This window comes from Accipiter gentilis, chromosome 26 (assembly GCF_929443795.1).
Source record: "Accipiter gentilis chromosome 26, bAccGen1.1, whole genome shotgun sequence".
NCBI classification, from domain to species: Eukaryota; Metazoa; Chordata; class Aves; order Accipitriformes; family Accipitridae; genus Astur; species Astur gentilis.
This window is the reverse complement of record NC_064905.1, coordinates 16,868,404-16,884,435: the sequence shown is the minus strand read 5'-3', so window position 1 is coordinate 16,884,435 and position 16,032 is coordinate 16,868,404. Positions and strand designations below refer to the sequence as shown.

At 48.8% G+C, this 16,032-nt stretch overlaps 2 protein-coding genes across 3 annotated transcripts in view; one reads left to right on the top strand and one right to left on the bottom strand.

The window, feature by feature from the left end:
• The first annotated feature begins 2,085 nt into the window (after positions 1 to 2,085).
• LOC126050921 (leukotriene C4 synthase-like) lies at positions 2,086 to 10,033 on the top strand. 2 transcript variants are annotated; one of them, XM_049829469.1, is made up of 5 exons: positions 2,086 to 2,212; positions 6,475 to 6,574; positions 8,451 to 8,521; positions 9,183 to 9,264; positions 9,514 to 10,033. In XM_049829469.1, the coding sequence occupies exons 1-5, from the start codon at positions 2,155 to 2,157 to the stop codon at positions 9,659 to 9,661; spliced, it is 459 nt and encodes a 152-aa protein (XP_049685426.1). In that variant the 5' UTR covers positions 2,086 to 2,154; the 3' UTR covers positions 9,662 to 10,033. The 2 variants fall into 2 exon arrangements, with proteins under 2 accessions (XP_049685426.1, XP_049685427.1); XM_049829470.1 differs by lacking the exons at positions 2,086 to 2,212; positions 6,475 to 6,574 and adding an exon at positions 8,125 to 8,225.
• Positions 10,034 to 10,790: 757 nt separating this feature from the next.
• MGAT4B (alpha-1,3-mannosyl-glycoprotein 4-beta-N-acetylglucosaminyltransferase B) overlaps positions 10,791 to 16,032 on the bottom strand; it is a 52,544-nt gene continuing 47,302 nt past the window's right edge. Inside the window, exons 10-15 of the mRNA XM_049829487.1 lie at positions 15,059 to 15,166; positions 13,902 to 14,095; positions 13,431 to 13,509; positions 12,875 to 12,962; positions 11,811 to 11,923; positions 10,791 to 11,723 (exon numbers count right to left, since the gene is read on the bottom strand). Coding sequence (XP_049685444.1) covers positions 11,700 to 11,723; positions 11,811 to 11,923; positions 12,875 to 12,962; positions 13,431 to 13,509; positions 13,902 to 14,095; positions 15,059 to 15,166 — 606 coding nt within the window. The 3' untranslated portion in view covers positions 10,791 to 11,699. The remainder of the gene's footprint in view (positions 11,724 to 11,810; positions 11,924 to 12,874; positions 12,963 to 13,430; positions 13,510 to 13,901; positions 14,096 to 15,058; positions 15,167 to 16,032) is intronic.

Below are 16,032 nucleotides of genomic sequence, written 5' to 3'. Positions count from 1 at the left end.
CACAGATTTAGCAGTAGCGATAAAGAATTTGCAAAGTGTGACACATGCGTTCTTGCTAAGGCTGTATTCATTTTACATCTTAACTTTAATTTCAAGCATCCCCCCCCATGTAATAAGAACTTTAATCAGCTTCCAACATTGAAGGATCATTCTCCAAGCGTTGAAGTTGGTGTCTTATTCTACAGCTATCATGTGTAAGGCCCCAGCTCACAGCCTTCAGATTTCTTCACAAAGTGCATCCTGATCTGAGTACATTTTGAGTATATTCCTACTTCACAAGTTTGTTGTGTTTGGGGAGAGGAGAGGACCTGGAACTTCAGAAGCTTATAAAGAACCAAATATAATAACAAATAACAATACCAGGATGAGCTGCTTCTAGCCTGAGGGGAACTGTGAAGTTATTACTTTATTAACTTTTGCTTTATTGTCCCCTTAAAAGGGCTGCGTTTATTTAATGTTGAGTAAACCAGAAATTTCCCAAACTGTCCCCTGTTGGAGTGATGTGTATGTGCGTGTTTTTCCAAAGATTTTAAGGAGTCAGTGGCAGCTTGTGACCAACCTCTGTGCAGAAACCAAATTTTTATTTATTTTTTTTCTTTTTTGTTTGGTGTTAGTGTCTTTTCTGAGGCTAATGTAAATCTGTAATGGAAGTATTTTCTAGAGCCTGAATTGTTTGAAATGGTGTAAGCAGTAGATGATTCCTGCTGACGTTTCCCCTTTGGCTTTTATATTAGACACCCCAGATGAAATCTTGGGTCACCAATAGATTCTGTTAAGGTTAATTGTTTTATTTCTTATTTCAGTCTGGGTTTGCTAGCAGCTTGGAGGGTCTAAAGCCACATCGTAGGAGTGTTTTGCAGAGGGAGGGAGTGGTTTTGGTATTCTACATGCATTTTTGTTTTTTTAAACTGTACAATTATATATTTGAATTAATTAACTTAAGTTTTCGACTTGATAAGCTGTCATAATAGTGGCTTGAGGCGATGGAGAGCCAAACCAGAAGAACAAGCTTGCTGCATCCCACTTGGTAGAAACTGTAGGTCTGGTTGCTTCTTGTTGGTACTGTGCACAAATTCTGTACTGAGGTTTTGTGTGTGTGACTATACAGAGAGAAATGCAATGGCTCAACCATATCCTGTGCCCTCTCTTCACCAAAATTAAGGGAAAACCTTAGCTGATAATGAATGATACCTTTTTTTTCCTCCTCCTTGGTTTTAAAAACTTTAAAATCAGAGTAGTCTTATCCATATAAAGTTGCTCCAAAACACAGGATAACTTTTTGAACTGATGCATATTTTGCTTTTGTGGAATGGGGAGAAAAGTTATTCAGGGCTAAAATATTGCTGCTTTTCAAACTTCAGGTTTTACAATTATAATTCTGACATCAGTGTAACATTTCTGAGGGTCCGCGTATTTCTACATCCTCTGCCGCCTTCCGTTTGTAACTGAGGACTTTTATTTTGTATGTTGGCCAGGAAAAGGTTTGTACTGCAAATTTTAAAGACATCAGAAAACTACAAAAAGTGACTGAGTGCTAGGAAGGAACTCTACTCTTATTTGGTAAAGTTACAGTATTAATTAATAGGATAAAAAAAATCTGAATGGTCTTCTAAAAATTCAGAATCCAGTAACAGAATTCAGTTATTCCAGCTGAAGTCTAGAAAATCTTTAATGTGGTCAACTCCACTACTTGGAATATGAGCAGAAGGTCAAGTCAGTAATTTGTAAATGCTTGTTAATAATTTTTACAACCTTTGCACATAATTCAGATGCTTTAGAGCCGATTAAGATAGCGATAAAAGGGTTGGAAAAAATCCCATCATCTTTCAATTGCTGGCACCATATAATTCAACCACGGTACAAAACCTGTAAATGTAATTGCAAGAATTTTAACAGTTTGCACCTGCAAAACTTTGGCTGTTATGCAGTTCAGCAAAAGGCACTTGCCTGGAATAGGTATTTGCTGATGGCTGGCTGCTTTGGAAGATGATGTGGTGTGGAGAGAGTTAAGGTGTGGTGGAGGAACCACGTGTTGCTGCAGGAGCAGTAAGAAGGCTCTGGGGCAGAGCTTGTGGTGGTGGGAGGCTTGGAGAGAGGCTTGGAGAGCAGCTCTACTCGTCCCACCTGGCTAGGGTTTGGTCTGCAGTCAGCAAGATGAGAAATCAGATAGACCTGCTGGCCGCTGTCACGGTTTTGGGAGTCCTGGAGCAAGGTAAATGTCCTTTGTATAATGCTTAATTAGTATTAAGCTAATTATACTGAACTTTGTGGGACTTGGTTCCTCTGTTTTGCGTGGAGTCTTGGTGGAAGGAAAGTTGCTGTTTTCCATGTTTGGCTGTTCACAGTGGAATTGTCATGCCTGAGGAAGTTCATTATTTAATAGGGACTAAAATGATTCGCAAACCTCAAAGCCAGCATCCTAGAAGGAAATGAAATTTAAGTTTTGCTTTGAAACTTAATTTTAACAATCAGATGTCTTTAAAACATTTTCTGTGCTTGAATTTTAGCAGGTAATTTGTAACTTAGAGTGGCTGGAGGTAACCAAAATAAAGGCAGGTTAACAAATATGCTGATGAAGAGGTCAGTCTACAAGCACATATTGTATGGATATGGAAAAGAGTATCATGTACGCATGTATTTCTCCTCTGTGACCGGTATCGTTATGTGTTCAATTCAGACAGCTCAGCTGCACGGAGCAGGTGACAAGATGAGTTGACAGCACACAGTAATTCGGAAACTAATGCAAACCCTTCTGGTCAGAAATAGAAGCAGACGTCTGCAAAGAAACTCAGCGACTTCTTGTAATTTAAATAGATGCGTTTGGTTTAGACCATTTAGAAAGAAGCGGTAGTGTTGCCAAGCGCTACCTCTTGTGTTTAATTGTGAGTCCTTTGGGCAAAGGCGTCTCCCCCTTGGGCTTCAGGAGGGTCACAGAAGGGGATGTTCCCCCCGTCCTGGGGAAGGGACAGAGCCCCCATTTCATGAAAATCTTCACATTTCTGTGAGGGAAGGTTTGGGGGGGAGGGGGACATTACTGAATTAGTTCACTATAAAGCTATCGTGTCTCTTTTCTTACAAATGGATGTGAATGTCTGAGCAGCCTGATGTATTTTTAGCCATCAGATGATAAATCTCTTAATGAAAGAATTATTTAAAACACAAATACTCGAAGAATACAGTTAAAGATTTCTGAGCTATCAGTAATTTCCCTCAAACCATTTACAGACAAATGTCAGCAACTACGAATGGAAGGTACTTTAGTCTTAGGAATTTATTTGTTATTAAACTAAGTGGGGATGGAAGGAGCATTTAGCGTGCAAAGAGAAGACGTGAAAACTTGAAACTGAGTTACGGAAACGTTGCTAAGCCCTTTCTATTGGGAAACCCTCAGCAGCCAATCCCTAGATGGCAGTTTTGTCACATATATGTGTTTTATGAGAACTTGAAGTATTTTTTAAAGGTTGCATTATGCTGTGCAAACGGTACGTAGGTGTGAAGCCAGCAGATAACTAGCAAGCACTGGCACCCTGCCATCTGTGTTACATCGGACAAAGTAGCCTCGTTTTGTGGTCTCTGCTTGGGAAGCCAAGGAACAATTGCAAAATACTACAGGTTTCCTTTCTCTCCAGTAGTAAGAAATATGTGCGCTGGTGTCACCTTGATTCAGAGCTGTGCAGTAGCTTTTTTTGCATCTTTTGAAAGGACATTCTGTGTGTGAATTACAGATCTGAAATTCCTCCTGAGAAGGCAGAGCACTGCAACGGGGATGTGCGCCATACCTACAAATACTCCTCTGTTGCATCCTGATGTGGGAAACACAATTTAACAGCTGAGCTCAGTATAGAGGTGGTGGATTTTTGCTTTCTTCTTAAGTTTTCTGGAAGCCCGCAGTTTCTGCATTCTTTCAAGTAACTTTTCCCTTCTTAATTTAGTTATGCTCAGTTTAGCAAAGCTCTGAGCTTGGCGCTCTGCAGATGCGTGCCACTGCCCTGTGCTGAACGTCGTACCCGAGAGCAGAACAATGCTACCACAGTTCTGTTGTGTCCCCACGGCCCCCCCTTTTTTTTATGGCTTCAAAGGAAGTAAAGCTTATGCAGTGTCACTCTGTCAGTCCCCAGAGAGCTTGTTTGCCAGGTTCACTCAAATGTGGCAGGTATCAGCTATGATATGCTTGTCAAGTTTGCGGACATAATCAAATAGGGAATGAAGGTCTGGCTGATAGTTCCACTGAGGAGCAAAGTGCAAGGAGAGCTCAGCCCTTGTGAGCTGTGTGGGAATCCACACAGGCGTTTAACCTCGAGACGTGAATCACAAGAAACTAGTTTGAAAGGTGCTGCAGAGTAGATTGAACTCTTTTCCCTAAAAGTCCATGCCGAGAAGGTTTGTACGATGTCGTGTTTTTTCAACACTCATTCCGAGAAGTGCTTTTGGAGGGCGATTCTCCATCCTTAATGCTTCACCCATACACCAGGTTTGGCAGACAACGAGCCATCCTCCAAAAGGCTTTCGCTTCTCTTGGCTGGTTGTTTTATTTATTACTCATCCCTAAGCGTAAGGGATCTGTTGCAGGACTTGTCTGAATTATCCCTGTACACAAGCAAGATGTTAAGCACAAAGTTGATGGAGAGGCTGGCTCTGAAATTATTCTTAGGGTGCTCCTCAGCCACAAGAACGCAGCGTTAGGAAGGGTGCAGATGGTGTGAAACAGGATGAAGACTTTTGCCCCGCACGGTCAGGCTCACGCCACAAACTGGAGCTGTGCACGATGCAGTAACTTTAGCTCAGTCCATTTCTTGAGAGGTAGCTGGGATTGAGACCCTGCGAGCGTTAAATAGTTGCGTAGGGGAGAGGGGCTTATCTGATGCGAAGAGGAGGTAACGGGATGGGTCACAGCTTCATCGTCTTTTTCCCAGAGCTCTGCCAGCCGCTGCTGAATCGCCCGCTGTGCGTTGCTGCAGACCTAAGCGGTCTGGTTTCGCAGAGGGGATGCTGCGTCACATCGTGCTGGGTCTCAGGGGCAGGACGATATCTTCACCCTCAACCATAACCGACGTGCTACAAACAAATTGGGGCCAGGAGGGGTTGGGGAAGCGAACTTGTTCCTCCCCACCTTCTCTCCCAGCACCTCTTATTTAGGCCTGGTTCACTGCACACACTGCGGCAGACACTAGAACATGAGAATGTTTTCTTAAGTGAATGCCTGTTTATTTAAATGAACGATATGTTGTGTAATACACAGGTCACATAGCATGAGATTATTTACATTTCTAATTCCCTTTTCTCTTACATATGTTCTCATGCTTTTCTGCAGGCGCACATAGATCGGTCTTGTCTTTAATCTTGCAACATCTGTCCCTACTTTCCTTTCTCTCTCCCGCTGTTCTGCTTTTATCTTTTGTTAGAATAAGACAGTCTGCAAGGCAGTCCTTGCAGCCTGGCTCCTTGTCTCTGTTCAGTGCTCTGGAAATGTTGCTACGTTAGGACCTTGCTAATCCAAGTGACTTGCTTAGCAGCATGCTGCCACAGCCACCAAAGTAATTGGTTTTTATAATTTAGTTTTCTCATATATGAAAATTCTCATTTTCAATAAAAGCAGCAGTGTAGTAGTGCACCTAAGTATAAACACTTCAAACATCAGCAATCACTCGTGGGAGTAAGAGCTTTTGCCAAATAACGAAACAGTCCAAATCTTCATGTTAACCAGTTTTCATCATTTTGAAGTGACTTTCCGTGTCCCTTACAAAGGTAGAAAGTAGCGATGCAGCAGACACCGAGTTAGTACCTCGGCCCAAACCTGGCTCGTAGCAGTCGCTGGCAGCATGTCTCTGCTCCTCGAACTGCTCGAGCCTTGGGGCTACCCTGCAGGAATTAAGTGGAAGAAATAATCGCCCCCTTCCCCATTTCCTTCTATTGCCATGATTACGAGCATCTCTAATGGACTTAATGACATCCCAGTGCTTCACGGTTTGGATGCTGCTCTGTGACATGGGGCCACCCTTGTACAAAAGCTTTGTGCCCGCTAGGTATAGCGGAAAGCGTTACACATCAGACTGGCTGAGGGTGTGTTAATACTCTCAACACAGAGCGCAAGATGAAAAAAGAGTAATAATTCCGTGATTAGGTGTGGGCTCGGTAAGGTTTCAGCGTGCGTTGCTGGCCGTCCTGCAGGACCAGGCTGCGTTTGATCTGCTGGGGATCCGCTGCCGCGCGCTGGGCGTGAGACCATGCAAAGCGCCAGCCAGCGCACGGCTCTGCGGCAGAGGCACTCTGCCAGGATAACCAAATCTGAATTTAAAGTACGAGTGTGGAATAAATGGCACATTTATTCCAGGTCGTGTGTGACAGCCCTGGACTATGAACCGAGACAGTATCGGCTCTTTTCCTCTAACCACTTGCTTGATTCCAAACTAGATAAGGCTTGGCTACATCAAACACTGCTGGACTGTTACTATTCCTGTGTTGTTCTTTTTTTAGCCTATTTTGTGCTGCAGGTGATATATGCCCGGCGGAAGTACAAGGTCTCCCCTCCCAAGACAACAGGTCACCCTGAATTTGAGCGGATCTTCAGAGCTCAGTAAGATTCTGACTTCTTTTGTGGTGACTCCATCTAGATATGACTTGAGTCAGCTGTCACTACCAGCGAAGACTGAAGTCACCCTCAAGTCACCTTTTTGCTTATTGCTACAGATACTAGATTTTTTTAAAAAAATTTTTTTTTAATGCTTTGCGTGCAGAAGTTTGAGTTTTGATTTGGAGCGCTTTGCTCTGGCTGGAGTGTTTCTGTCCATCCGTGATAGTCCTCCTGGCATTGTGAGAGGCAGCCAAATTACGAATTAGTGGCTATATGGAAGAGCTGCTGAGCATTTATGTGTTATAATCATTAAGTTTAATATTAATGTTGGCTCCAAATTGTGAGAGTGGCTGAAGCTATATTAATAACCTAATATTTGCTTGTAAGTTTTTGCTGTTGAACAAAGGGCCTTGCTGGCAGAACCAGCTACAAGGATGTTTTAATTTTTTTCCTTTTTTTAAGCCATTGTACTGTGAAAGTCAGCACTCGCGGGCCCATGCCGAGGGCTGTTTCTTTTTGCTCTGTTCCTATGGAGAGAGCAATGCTGGAGCTAAACTGGAAACGTTCTCAGATCCCTTCGGCTTCCAGCAAGCACCGGATTCCATCTTTCATCTCAGTCGTTCTGTTTCCTAAGTGATGGAAAGGAATTGGCCGGAGCTGGTTTGAAGGGTAGCTCAAGCACGGCACTAAATCCTGAACAAAGCAGCTACGTTTCCTTGCCAGCATGCGGGAAACTTTTGTGGAGTGACAAAAACACCCGCTTCGGTCCTTTTGCGATGCAGTGAAAGGCCAGCCTGCGTGGAAGGCATCGGCCTTTGCTAGCTGGGTAGCTGCTGCTGCTGTGGCTTTTAATTAAATACCAGGCTGCGTGTTAACCGAGTTGTGCTGTGGGCTGCGGCGTGCCGGGAAGCCCTCCGCTATATTCCGCGGAGAAGGTGACCTCAGCGAACTCAGGTTTGAGATGGTATTTCTTCCTTGTGGGTTTTTTTTTTTTCCCCTGTCCTTTATTCTTTTCCCTGTGGGAAAGAATACAAATGGATAATTTGTTTTGATATATTAAAAAAAAAAAAAAGGGGAAAAAAGGTACTGCTTTATTACTCACTCGTGGAAATCTGGCAGCCTCCCCTCACTGAGGCTCAAACTGCATTTAGAGCGTAAGGTTCTTCAGACTTTTTCCAGCTCCTAATATGGCTCCATTCCTCAAGGCTTGGCAAATTTTTGGCCAAATGTAAGATTAAATTGCCTGGGGAATGGTAAAATGTAGGAGAAATCAAGAAACAAAACCATTGTCTTTAATAGCACAGCTCCCATCCTTTCTTGCAGAAAATCTGTATTTTTGTCACTAAAAGAAAAAGGAAGGAAGGAAACCTGGCTGCGGATCTGATTGCCTTCTGCTTGATTTGATCTGGGAGAAGGCTCGCTCTTGGAGCACGACTTGCGTGACACCCAAATTTGAGCTGTGCTCACCCAAGGGGAAGAGAAAGCTCTTAAAATAATGATAGGGAAGGAACCTCTACCTGTGCAGCTTTTAAGCTGTACTAGATGCCTGTGAAGGTGCTGTGCGTGGGGCTGAGATGGAGCCTGCTGAGGGTTCAGCAAAGACAAATCTCCATCTCGGCCACGGCTTGTCATCGCAGGGTCCACGTGAGTGCGGGTGAGGTGAACGCTGTGCATTGTTTGGGTGCTTTTCTTCTCTAAAATACAGATATTGGGTGTCCTTGGTCGCAGAAAAGGCCCTTTGTCCACAGGACAGCAATGCCTCTTATCAGCCCTTTCAGTTTGCTCCGACGTGCGTTTCCAGCTCACTTCTCTGGCCTCGGTTAACCGGTCTCTGACGTACGAGGATGCAGTTTTAACGCTCGTCTCTGGTTCTCACCAGGGTGAATTGCTCGGAGTACTTCCCGATCTTCGTCTCGCTCCTCTGGGTTGCTGGAATCTTCTTCCATCAAGGTAAGCGGAATGGGGGGGGAACCCCAACCCAAACCACATGCACAACCCAAAAAAACCCCACCCCAATTTAAATCCCATTGCAACTCGGGCACCTCTCTGTACCTGTAAGGCTGTTACCTGGGGAAAGCGAAGTTCCCCTTGGGGCAGCCCTTGGTCTATCTGGCCGAACTCCAAACTCCTCTCCTGCCCAGAGGAGGTTTGGTGGCGTTGGCAGCCCTCGCTCCGTCCCTGGAGCCCGGCTGTCCCCCCCCGGGCTGCTTCTCTTATCTAAGGATAAGGTCAGAGCTGCAACACGATACCCAAATCCCTACGTCAGAAGGAGAAACCGTAACCCAAACAATTAGTCATCCGCCATCCATCCCGTACCAAGCGGGTTTAGGGGATTTGGCTGCCGCCGCGGGGAAGGACCACGGAAGGGAGCGTTGCAAACCCAAGTCCCAGGGCAACTTTGCGGGGCAGAAAAGTTCATCCCTCCCAAAAAAGAGAAGGAAGAAAACCCGTTTAAGCTCCCACACTGTTTTAAAGCAGAGTCCCACTGCGTTTGGTTCTCGTGGCCGTGCCCCATCTGCAGGGGGAAGCCAGGGACGTGGGTGACTGCGCTGGGCTGCGGCGTCCCAGCACCCCCGGCCCCGTCGGGACTCGGCTCCCCTTTCTCCCGCAGGTGCGGCCGCCGCGTGTGGGCTGCTGTACCTCTACACCCGCTTCAAGTACTTCCAGGGATACATCGTGGCTGCGCAGGGACGGTTAGTACCTGGCCGGGGGGGTTTTGGGTACCCCAAACCAGTCCAGGGAGGCTGGGGGCAGGATGCGGTCCCTGGGGCAGGTTTCCTTCCCACGGGTGGGACCGAAGGCAGGTTTGCATCACCTCCTTCTCCTCCCACGTCCTCGTGGCCATGTCGCCTCTTCCCTGGCTCTGTCTCGAAGGAGAGTGGGGGACAGCTTCGTGCCCCGGGTCGGCTGGTGGTGTCTGATGGCGTTTTCTCCCCGCGCAGGTTGGGGCCGCTGTACGCCAGCGCCTGGCTACTCTGGGCGCTGCTGGGGCTAGCGGTGGCCGGGCTGCTGGCACATTTCTTGCTGTCCCCCTCCTCTGCATGGATGGCAGCGCTGGCGCGGCCCCTCCAGCTGCTCGGTGCCTGGTGAGAGGGGCCGCGGCTCTCCCAAAACCCACCGTTGGCTCTCGGCAGAGGAGAGGGAGTCGCGTGGCGCGGTCGGAGACTTGAGTATCTGTCCCCAGCTCCGCGCTTACCTTCGAAGCGAGGTGGATGCTGGCAGTCTTCGTGAAGCTCTGGTCTTCAGAGATAATTTTCCTTCTAGGAAGCAAACGCTGCCCAGCCTCTGTCCCTGCTGATGGGTTTCACTGCCAGGTTTTGTAGCGCTCCCTGCTCTAGAACCTCTAATGCCTTTGGCTTTGCTTCACAGAGCACAGATTGACCCAAATGCTGTCATCGCTCCTCCTTACTGCTGTAATGATCTATGTTGTAGGATCACAACATGGATATGCAAAAAATAAATCCCTTTTCCCAGTAGAAATCACCTGCGATTGTCAAAGGTGCTTGGGGACCGGGTGTGAGAACATCTGAGGTTTAGGGGATTGGGTTGCATGGGAAAAGCTGCTGTGATCAGAACTGACTTGAAAGGGTGGGTAAACTTGTCCAAAACTGTATTCAGATTTGGGGAAAAAATGCTCGATTCTAGTCCAAATGCTAATGGCTGTGTTTGGCATTGACTTGAATGACCTTGACTCGGCGCCGACTTCGCTTATCACTGACCCAGCAGTAGGACTTTGCCCTCTCTCTGAATTTCAACCTCCACTGCAGACTTGGGGTTTGCAGGTAACTAAAGCAGGCACCTCCTTGCTAAGCTGTGCATGAATATAAAAAAAAAAAAGCAACATATTTTGTAAGAAAGACAACTGTTCCACGATGGCACCCTCAGGCGTATGGGTGCCCAAGCACTTTCCTTGCTCCCTGCCAAGGAAAGACGGGACCAACGTTTCTTTTTTTAATAACTGGTGCAGGTTCCTGTGGCGCTGGGGCAAAAAATAACCAGTCTCCCACTGGGCTGCTCTAAGTGCTTTCCCCAGCATGAGCAATGCTTTGGGAGTATCTGGTATTGGTGAGTGCTGAGGAATAACTCCATTTTGGGTGTAGGGGCTACAGCGGGTCCCCGGCCCCCAGGGATGCCCACCCGTCCTGGGGAGGGGAATGGGCGGGTAGAGCCGGAGCAAGCGCCTCCCTGCTGTGAGTGACTCTCACTGCCACACCAAAGGTTTAAATTTAGCTTTTATTACAGTGCACATTATTTTATATATTTATATAGAGAGATGTACTTGAAAAATCAAACGTATCCAATAATAAAAAATACAGCACATTAAAGTAGTATAATGCATTCCAGTGTATAGCTGAAGAGACATTGGGATTTACACTAATCCCTACTATTTTTGAACTGGGCTACTTCTGCTTTTTTTCCTCCCCAAAAATTCACACCAATCAATAACTGAAATAGTTATTTAAAAAGATGGTTTCTGCACTCAATCTCAAGGCATGAAGACACTGGAGACTTCACTGTGAGTTAAGGGGCTGTGTTCAACGCTGGCAGGCACAGTGTGGCGTATTTTGTTTTTTGTTTTCCCTGCCATAGTCATAGCTCCAACCCCTTTGGATTTGTTCCTCCTCTGCTGAAGGAGGGTCAGTCTTCACCCTCACTTAATCCTCAGCTGCGGCCAGGACTGTTGCCTGGGCGAAGGCAAGGCAGACCCCGGTCCCTGGCCGTCTCCATCCCGGCGTGCCTGCGGGGTCAGCCGGCAGGACTCAACGTGACCGAGCCCCGGCTCTGTCCCCAAATACAACCAGAGATTGCCCTGTCCTGGGCTGAAGGTGCTCTTCGTCCCCACGCTCGCTATAGCTCATCCTGACCCCAAACCGTCCCCCTGTGTCAGCGTGGCCTGAGCGGCCACGGGGGACCGAGGGAGCTCCCGGGCTTTGCCGAGGGCAGCAAAGCCAGCCCTCTGCGCGGGATGTTGGTTTTTCCTTGTTGTTCTTCTTCTGGAGAAGACGACGACGACGACGACGTCCTGGCCCCGCAGCACCGGCGAGGCGCCGCGGGGAGGAGGGAGCGGGAGGGGAGGGAGCAGGACCGGGGATCCGCGTGTGTCCGTCCACCCTTCCTCGCGCCCGTTTCACTCCGCTTTTTTGATAAAAATCTGAAAGAAGAGAAGGCTGGGATCAGAGAGGAGCGGGGGGGGGGGGGCGCGGGGAAGGTGGCAGGGAGCTGACGAAGCCCGGCTCACCTCGCTCAAGATGATCCACACCGGGGAGTCGGTCTGGATGGACAGCCTGATGGCTTCCAGCGGCCCGAAGGATGGGTCCACCTCGCCCTCTGCGACACCCTTGGAGAAGGAGCCTGGTGGGGAGAGCACAGGGGTGACATGGGGACGGTCCCCTGGCATCCAGGACCCCCCCCCCCCAAACTCTGAGGGGACCACGAGCAGCCATGGCAGCCCCCTGCCCGCAACTCCCTGACACAAGATGGGCTGAAAAATCAGCAGCGTGGACATCAATACAGTGCAAAATGCTACACTTAGGGGAACAAAAAAAATCAGCTAAACAAAACAAAATGGGGAGTATTTGGCTACGCATCACTGCTGTAAAAGACACGTCAGTTCAGGACCACGGCATGGAGGCAAGTCTTATATCGATAGTTCTAGCAAGGTCTCAGCCTGTTGCTATGTCCCATTTTTGGGTGTGATGGTTTTTTTTTGAAAAATGCAACTGGGAGAAACCAGACAGCGTGCAGAGGAATGCTAAAATGGCAAAAAGCTATGCATGCCAGGGAATTTTTCTTTTATTTGTCTATTTAAAAAAAAAGAAGTCTTGGCAGGGACACCAGGCCTTTACCACGCACCAGCAGGTCCCCATAGGCTGTAATCACTCATTCTTGTCCAAGGGCAGGACAAGAACTAAAACAAGCTCAGGTGGCAGGAGACAAAGTCCAAGCTGCAAGTGGTGTGAATACCAAGACAGGCTGTGGAGGGAGAGTGTGAAATCGCGCGTGGTGGAAGTTTTTAACATCAGGTTAGGCAAACGGGTACTCTGAATAATTTGCTCCCAGCTCTCAGCAGAGACGTAGAACTGAAAACTACCTGAAGAGGACGCCTAGTCTAAGAGGGGAGGAAGGGCAGTGGAGGAGAGGAGACAGCTGACAATTAAATCCTGTTCCAACCTGGCTCCTGGCAAGCAGGAATTACTCTTTGCCAAGCAAACAGCACTAAGGGTCTCAATTCACTTGAAGGTGAGGATATGGGCTGCGTTATCAAACCCAGCGGGCAGTTTACCACGCCGCACCCTGCTGTACCTATCTGGATGTAGCCATCTGGCATCCTGCGGTATTTGACGACTGCACCTCTTCCCTCCTGTAAGGCTTCCTTATCCGACTGCAGGCTCTGTGAGAAGGGAAGGAGCTTTGCGCAAGGCCAGTGGCAAGAGCCACCCGAAAGCCCCGAGCAACAGCAGCAACCCCAGAGCTGCTCTCGCCAGCAGCCCTTGGCACCTCATCCCCCCGCCTGGCACCCCGAGCCTCATGCCCCAAAACAAGAGGACGCTTGCTGCCCTCACGCTGCTGCTTCCCCTGCACCACCCTGGCTCCATCCCCTCCCCTGCAGCCATCCCACCCATCTGAGCATCCCCTCTGCAGGCAGGGACGGCTCCCATAGTGACTGCTCAGCACAGGATCCCCGCTCCGGAGGTGGTACCACACCAGGCGTGACCCCCCCCGCCGGCTCCCAGTCAGCACCTCTCAAAGGCAGTTGAGTCTTGTAAAGCTTTTCCTGATGGCTTTAAGCAGTTCCCTTCTCTCAAACCTCTTTTGCTTCCCACTCCACCCCCATCTCAATTCTCAATAAAACACTTACGTCAAACGGCAAAACCTCCACAGTTGTATTGAAGAGTTTGTCTTCTGGGTGCTCGATGTTGCCGCTGCGGAAGAAGAACCTGTGACAGAGACCGAAGTCATGGAAACCCACGCTGAGCACGGAGCAACATGATGGCTTTCACCCTGGTTGAACCATCAAACAGCTCAACCTAGCAGGCACCTTCTCAAAAAGCCCACATGCATGTCGTTTGTAAGGAGACCTGCACCAGAGTAGCAACATCATGGCTTGCTCACAAGCATAGGAAAGCAAAGGGCTCCAGCAAACATGGCCCCACCAAAAAAAGGTCAGGTTCTCCTCCTCCTGGAAGAGCACTGCTCCCTCCTCCTGGGCAGCCAAGCAGAAGACAGCCAAGAAATTCAACATGAGCCAGCAGAGCAAAAGAAAAAGTGTCCCCACATGCTCCAGGCTGTCCCCACCTCCCCTGCCCCGCTGATCCCCTCAAGCACTGGCCTTTCGATGCGGAGTGGTTTGAAGAATCTGAATCGGATGAAGTCTCCGGCGGTGGGAGTGAAGGCCCAGAAAAAGTCCTCCCGCAGGTAAGCCTTCTCCAAGGTGAAGTGCTGGTAGGTTTTCAGGCTGGTGCTCACCTCCGCAGGAGGGTTGACGTGCTCTTTCCGCAGGGCCTGCTTCCCAAAGTCCTTGTCCTTGGTAAGCGCAAAGCAAAAGGGCAGAAAAGGGTCATGAGCTGCTTTTGCCTGTGAGGAACAGGGGTCCCAGCAACGAGGCACGACAAATTAAAAGCTCTTAGTTTGCACAGCGTAGAAGGATGAGGGATGGAGGTGAGCTGGGGAAGGCACCGGACGGGGCAATGCACGGCTGGATCCCAGGAGGACACAGCTCCAGGAGAGGCAGCGCAGAGCAGCACCACTGCTCTGCACTCTGACCCAGCACCAAAGAGCCTTTCATTGTCCAAGTGTCCCCGAACACGTGTCCCTGCCCCAGGAGCTCTGCAAACAGTCCTTACACCTGAGGAGAAGGTGGCTGGGAGGCTGATGATAGCATAAAACAACTGGGTTACATGGCCTGACGAACGCTGCACTGCAATGCAAACTGGATTACAACGTCCATTTACCTGGGGATCAGACGGACACAGGACTGAGCGCAGCCCAGGGATGTGTGTCCACGGATCTTGCACATACAGCTGTGGGAAGCTCGATTTTGTTGATGCTTAACCACACACACACACAATTTAAGCTCTTTCACAGCAAGGTCTAGTTCGCCTACCAGCACATCCCAGGAACAAGGAGAGGGGTGCGAAGGCAGTCAGACCAACCCAGGAGTCATCTCTCCAGGGTTTTTGAGTAGATGCTTTGAAATCACACCCAGACCACGGTTTGGCACTCAGAAGGGCGGCCAGGGCCAGTACCAAGGCTTAAAAGCCTGCAGCGACTCTTGGTACACATCACTGCCGCTCTGAGGAGCAGGAGCTCCACGAGCTCACTGCAATTCAGAACAAAACGCAACCACTGCACAGAAATCCAGCCGCCACTGTCCCACCGGTTGCTGTCATGGATGTTCCCACCCCAAAACCAGCCAGCTCCTGGGTGCGTGCAGGCCAGGCCTGGCAGAAAGGCCATCTGCGGCTTGGACAGGCAGCCGGTACCCACCTTCAGCTTCTGTATCTTCCCAGCCAAGGAGGAGTGGGTTCCCACGTGCTGGAAGAGGGAGGGCTTGAAGCGGATCCTCAGGTTTGCCTTCTGCCTGTCGCAGTGTTTCTGAAACGAGACAATCCCGCAGAGCCCCACGCTTAAACCTCTGCGGTCAGCTGTGACCCACGAAAAGAACGGAGAAGGGCACAAGGAGTGATAAACACCCCTGCCTCTCCATCTCTTATGCCTGTCTGTGTTGTTTTGGCTTTAATTTGGCTTTAATTTAACCGGACTCTGGAGGAACCTGTCCATGACTCTCGGCCGCTCACCCACCGGGCTCTGCTGGGCAGCCGGAGTGCCCGGGTTTAAGTGCCAAATTTCTCCTTGCCAAGCATAGCTGAGCAAATCTCCTCTGTGCTGTCAGGTAGGGACAGCCAGAGAACTTAGTTTTTTTCGTCCTTGGCTTATTGGGAAAGCCTTTTTCCTACAACTCAGAGCTCGGGATCACCGATGTCTGAAGGTAAGTCAGTCCTGGGATGATTCAGAGCCTAAGTGAACAGGTAGCAAGCGTAGGCTCTTTTCAGACAGGCAGAGTTTTCAGTTTGTTGGCAGGTGTTGTTAAGCAGATGTATGGCACGTGCCATTGTCAAAGCTGTTGGGCTGTTTCACGCCCATCCCACCACGTAAATAAACTTGGAGATGCAACTCCGACGCAGCCAGTGATCTTCCATGGGGTGGAGCGAGAGAGATGATAGAGAGGGAATAAAGGACAAAGGGGAAAACCACTGAGAGCGTGGAGACAAGAACTCAACATTTTAAAACCAGTTCATTTCTCTCAGGTTGGGGGAGCAGAACAAAAATACAGGGTTAAAAACCGGAGGGAGAGGGCATTTGTTTTCCGACTTTTGCTTTTTCCCAGAAAAGAAATGCATGCACACCCCTACCACCATCTGCTCTTGCAGCCTCCCACCCAAGAGAAACCCCGGCAGAAA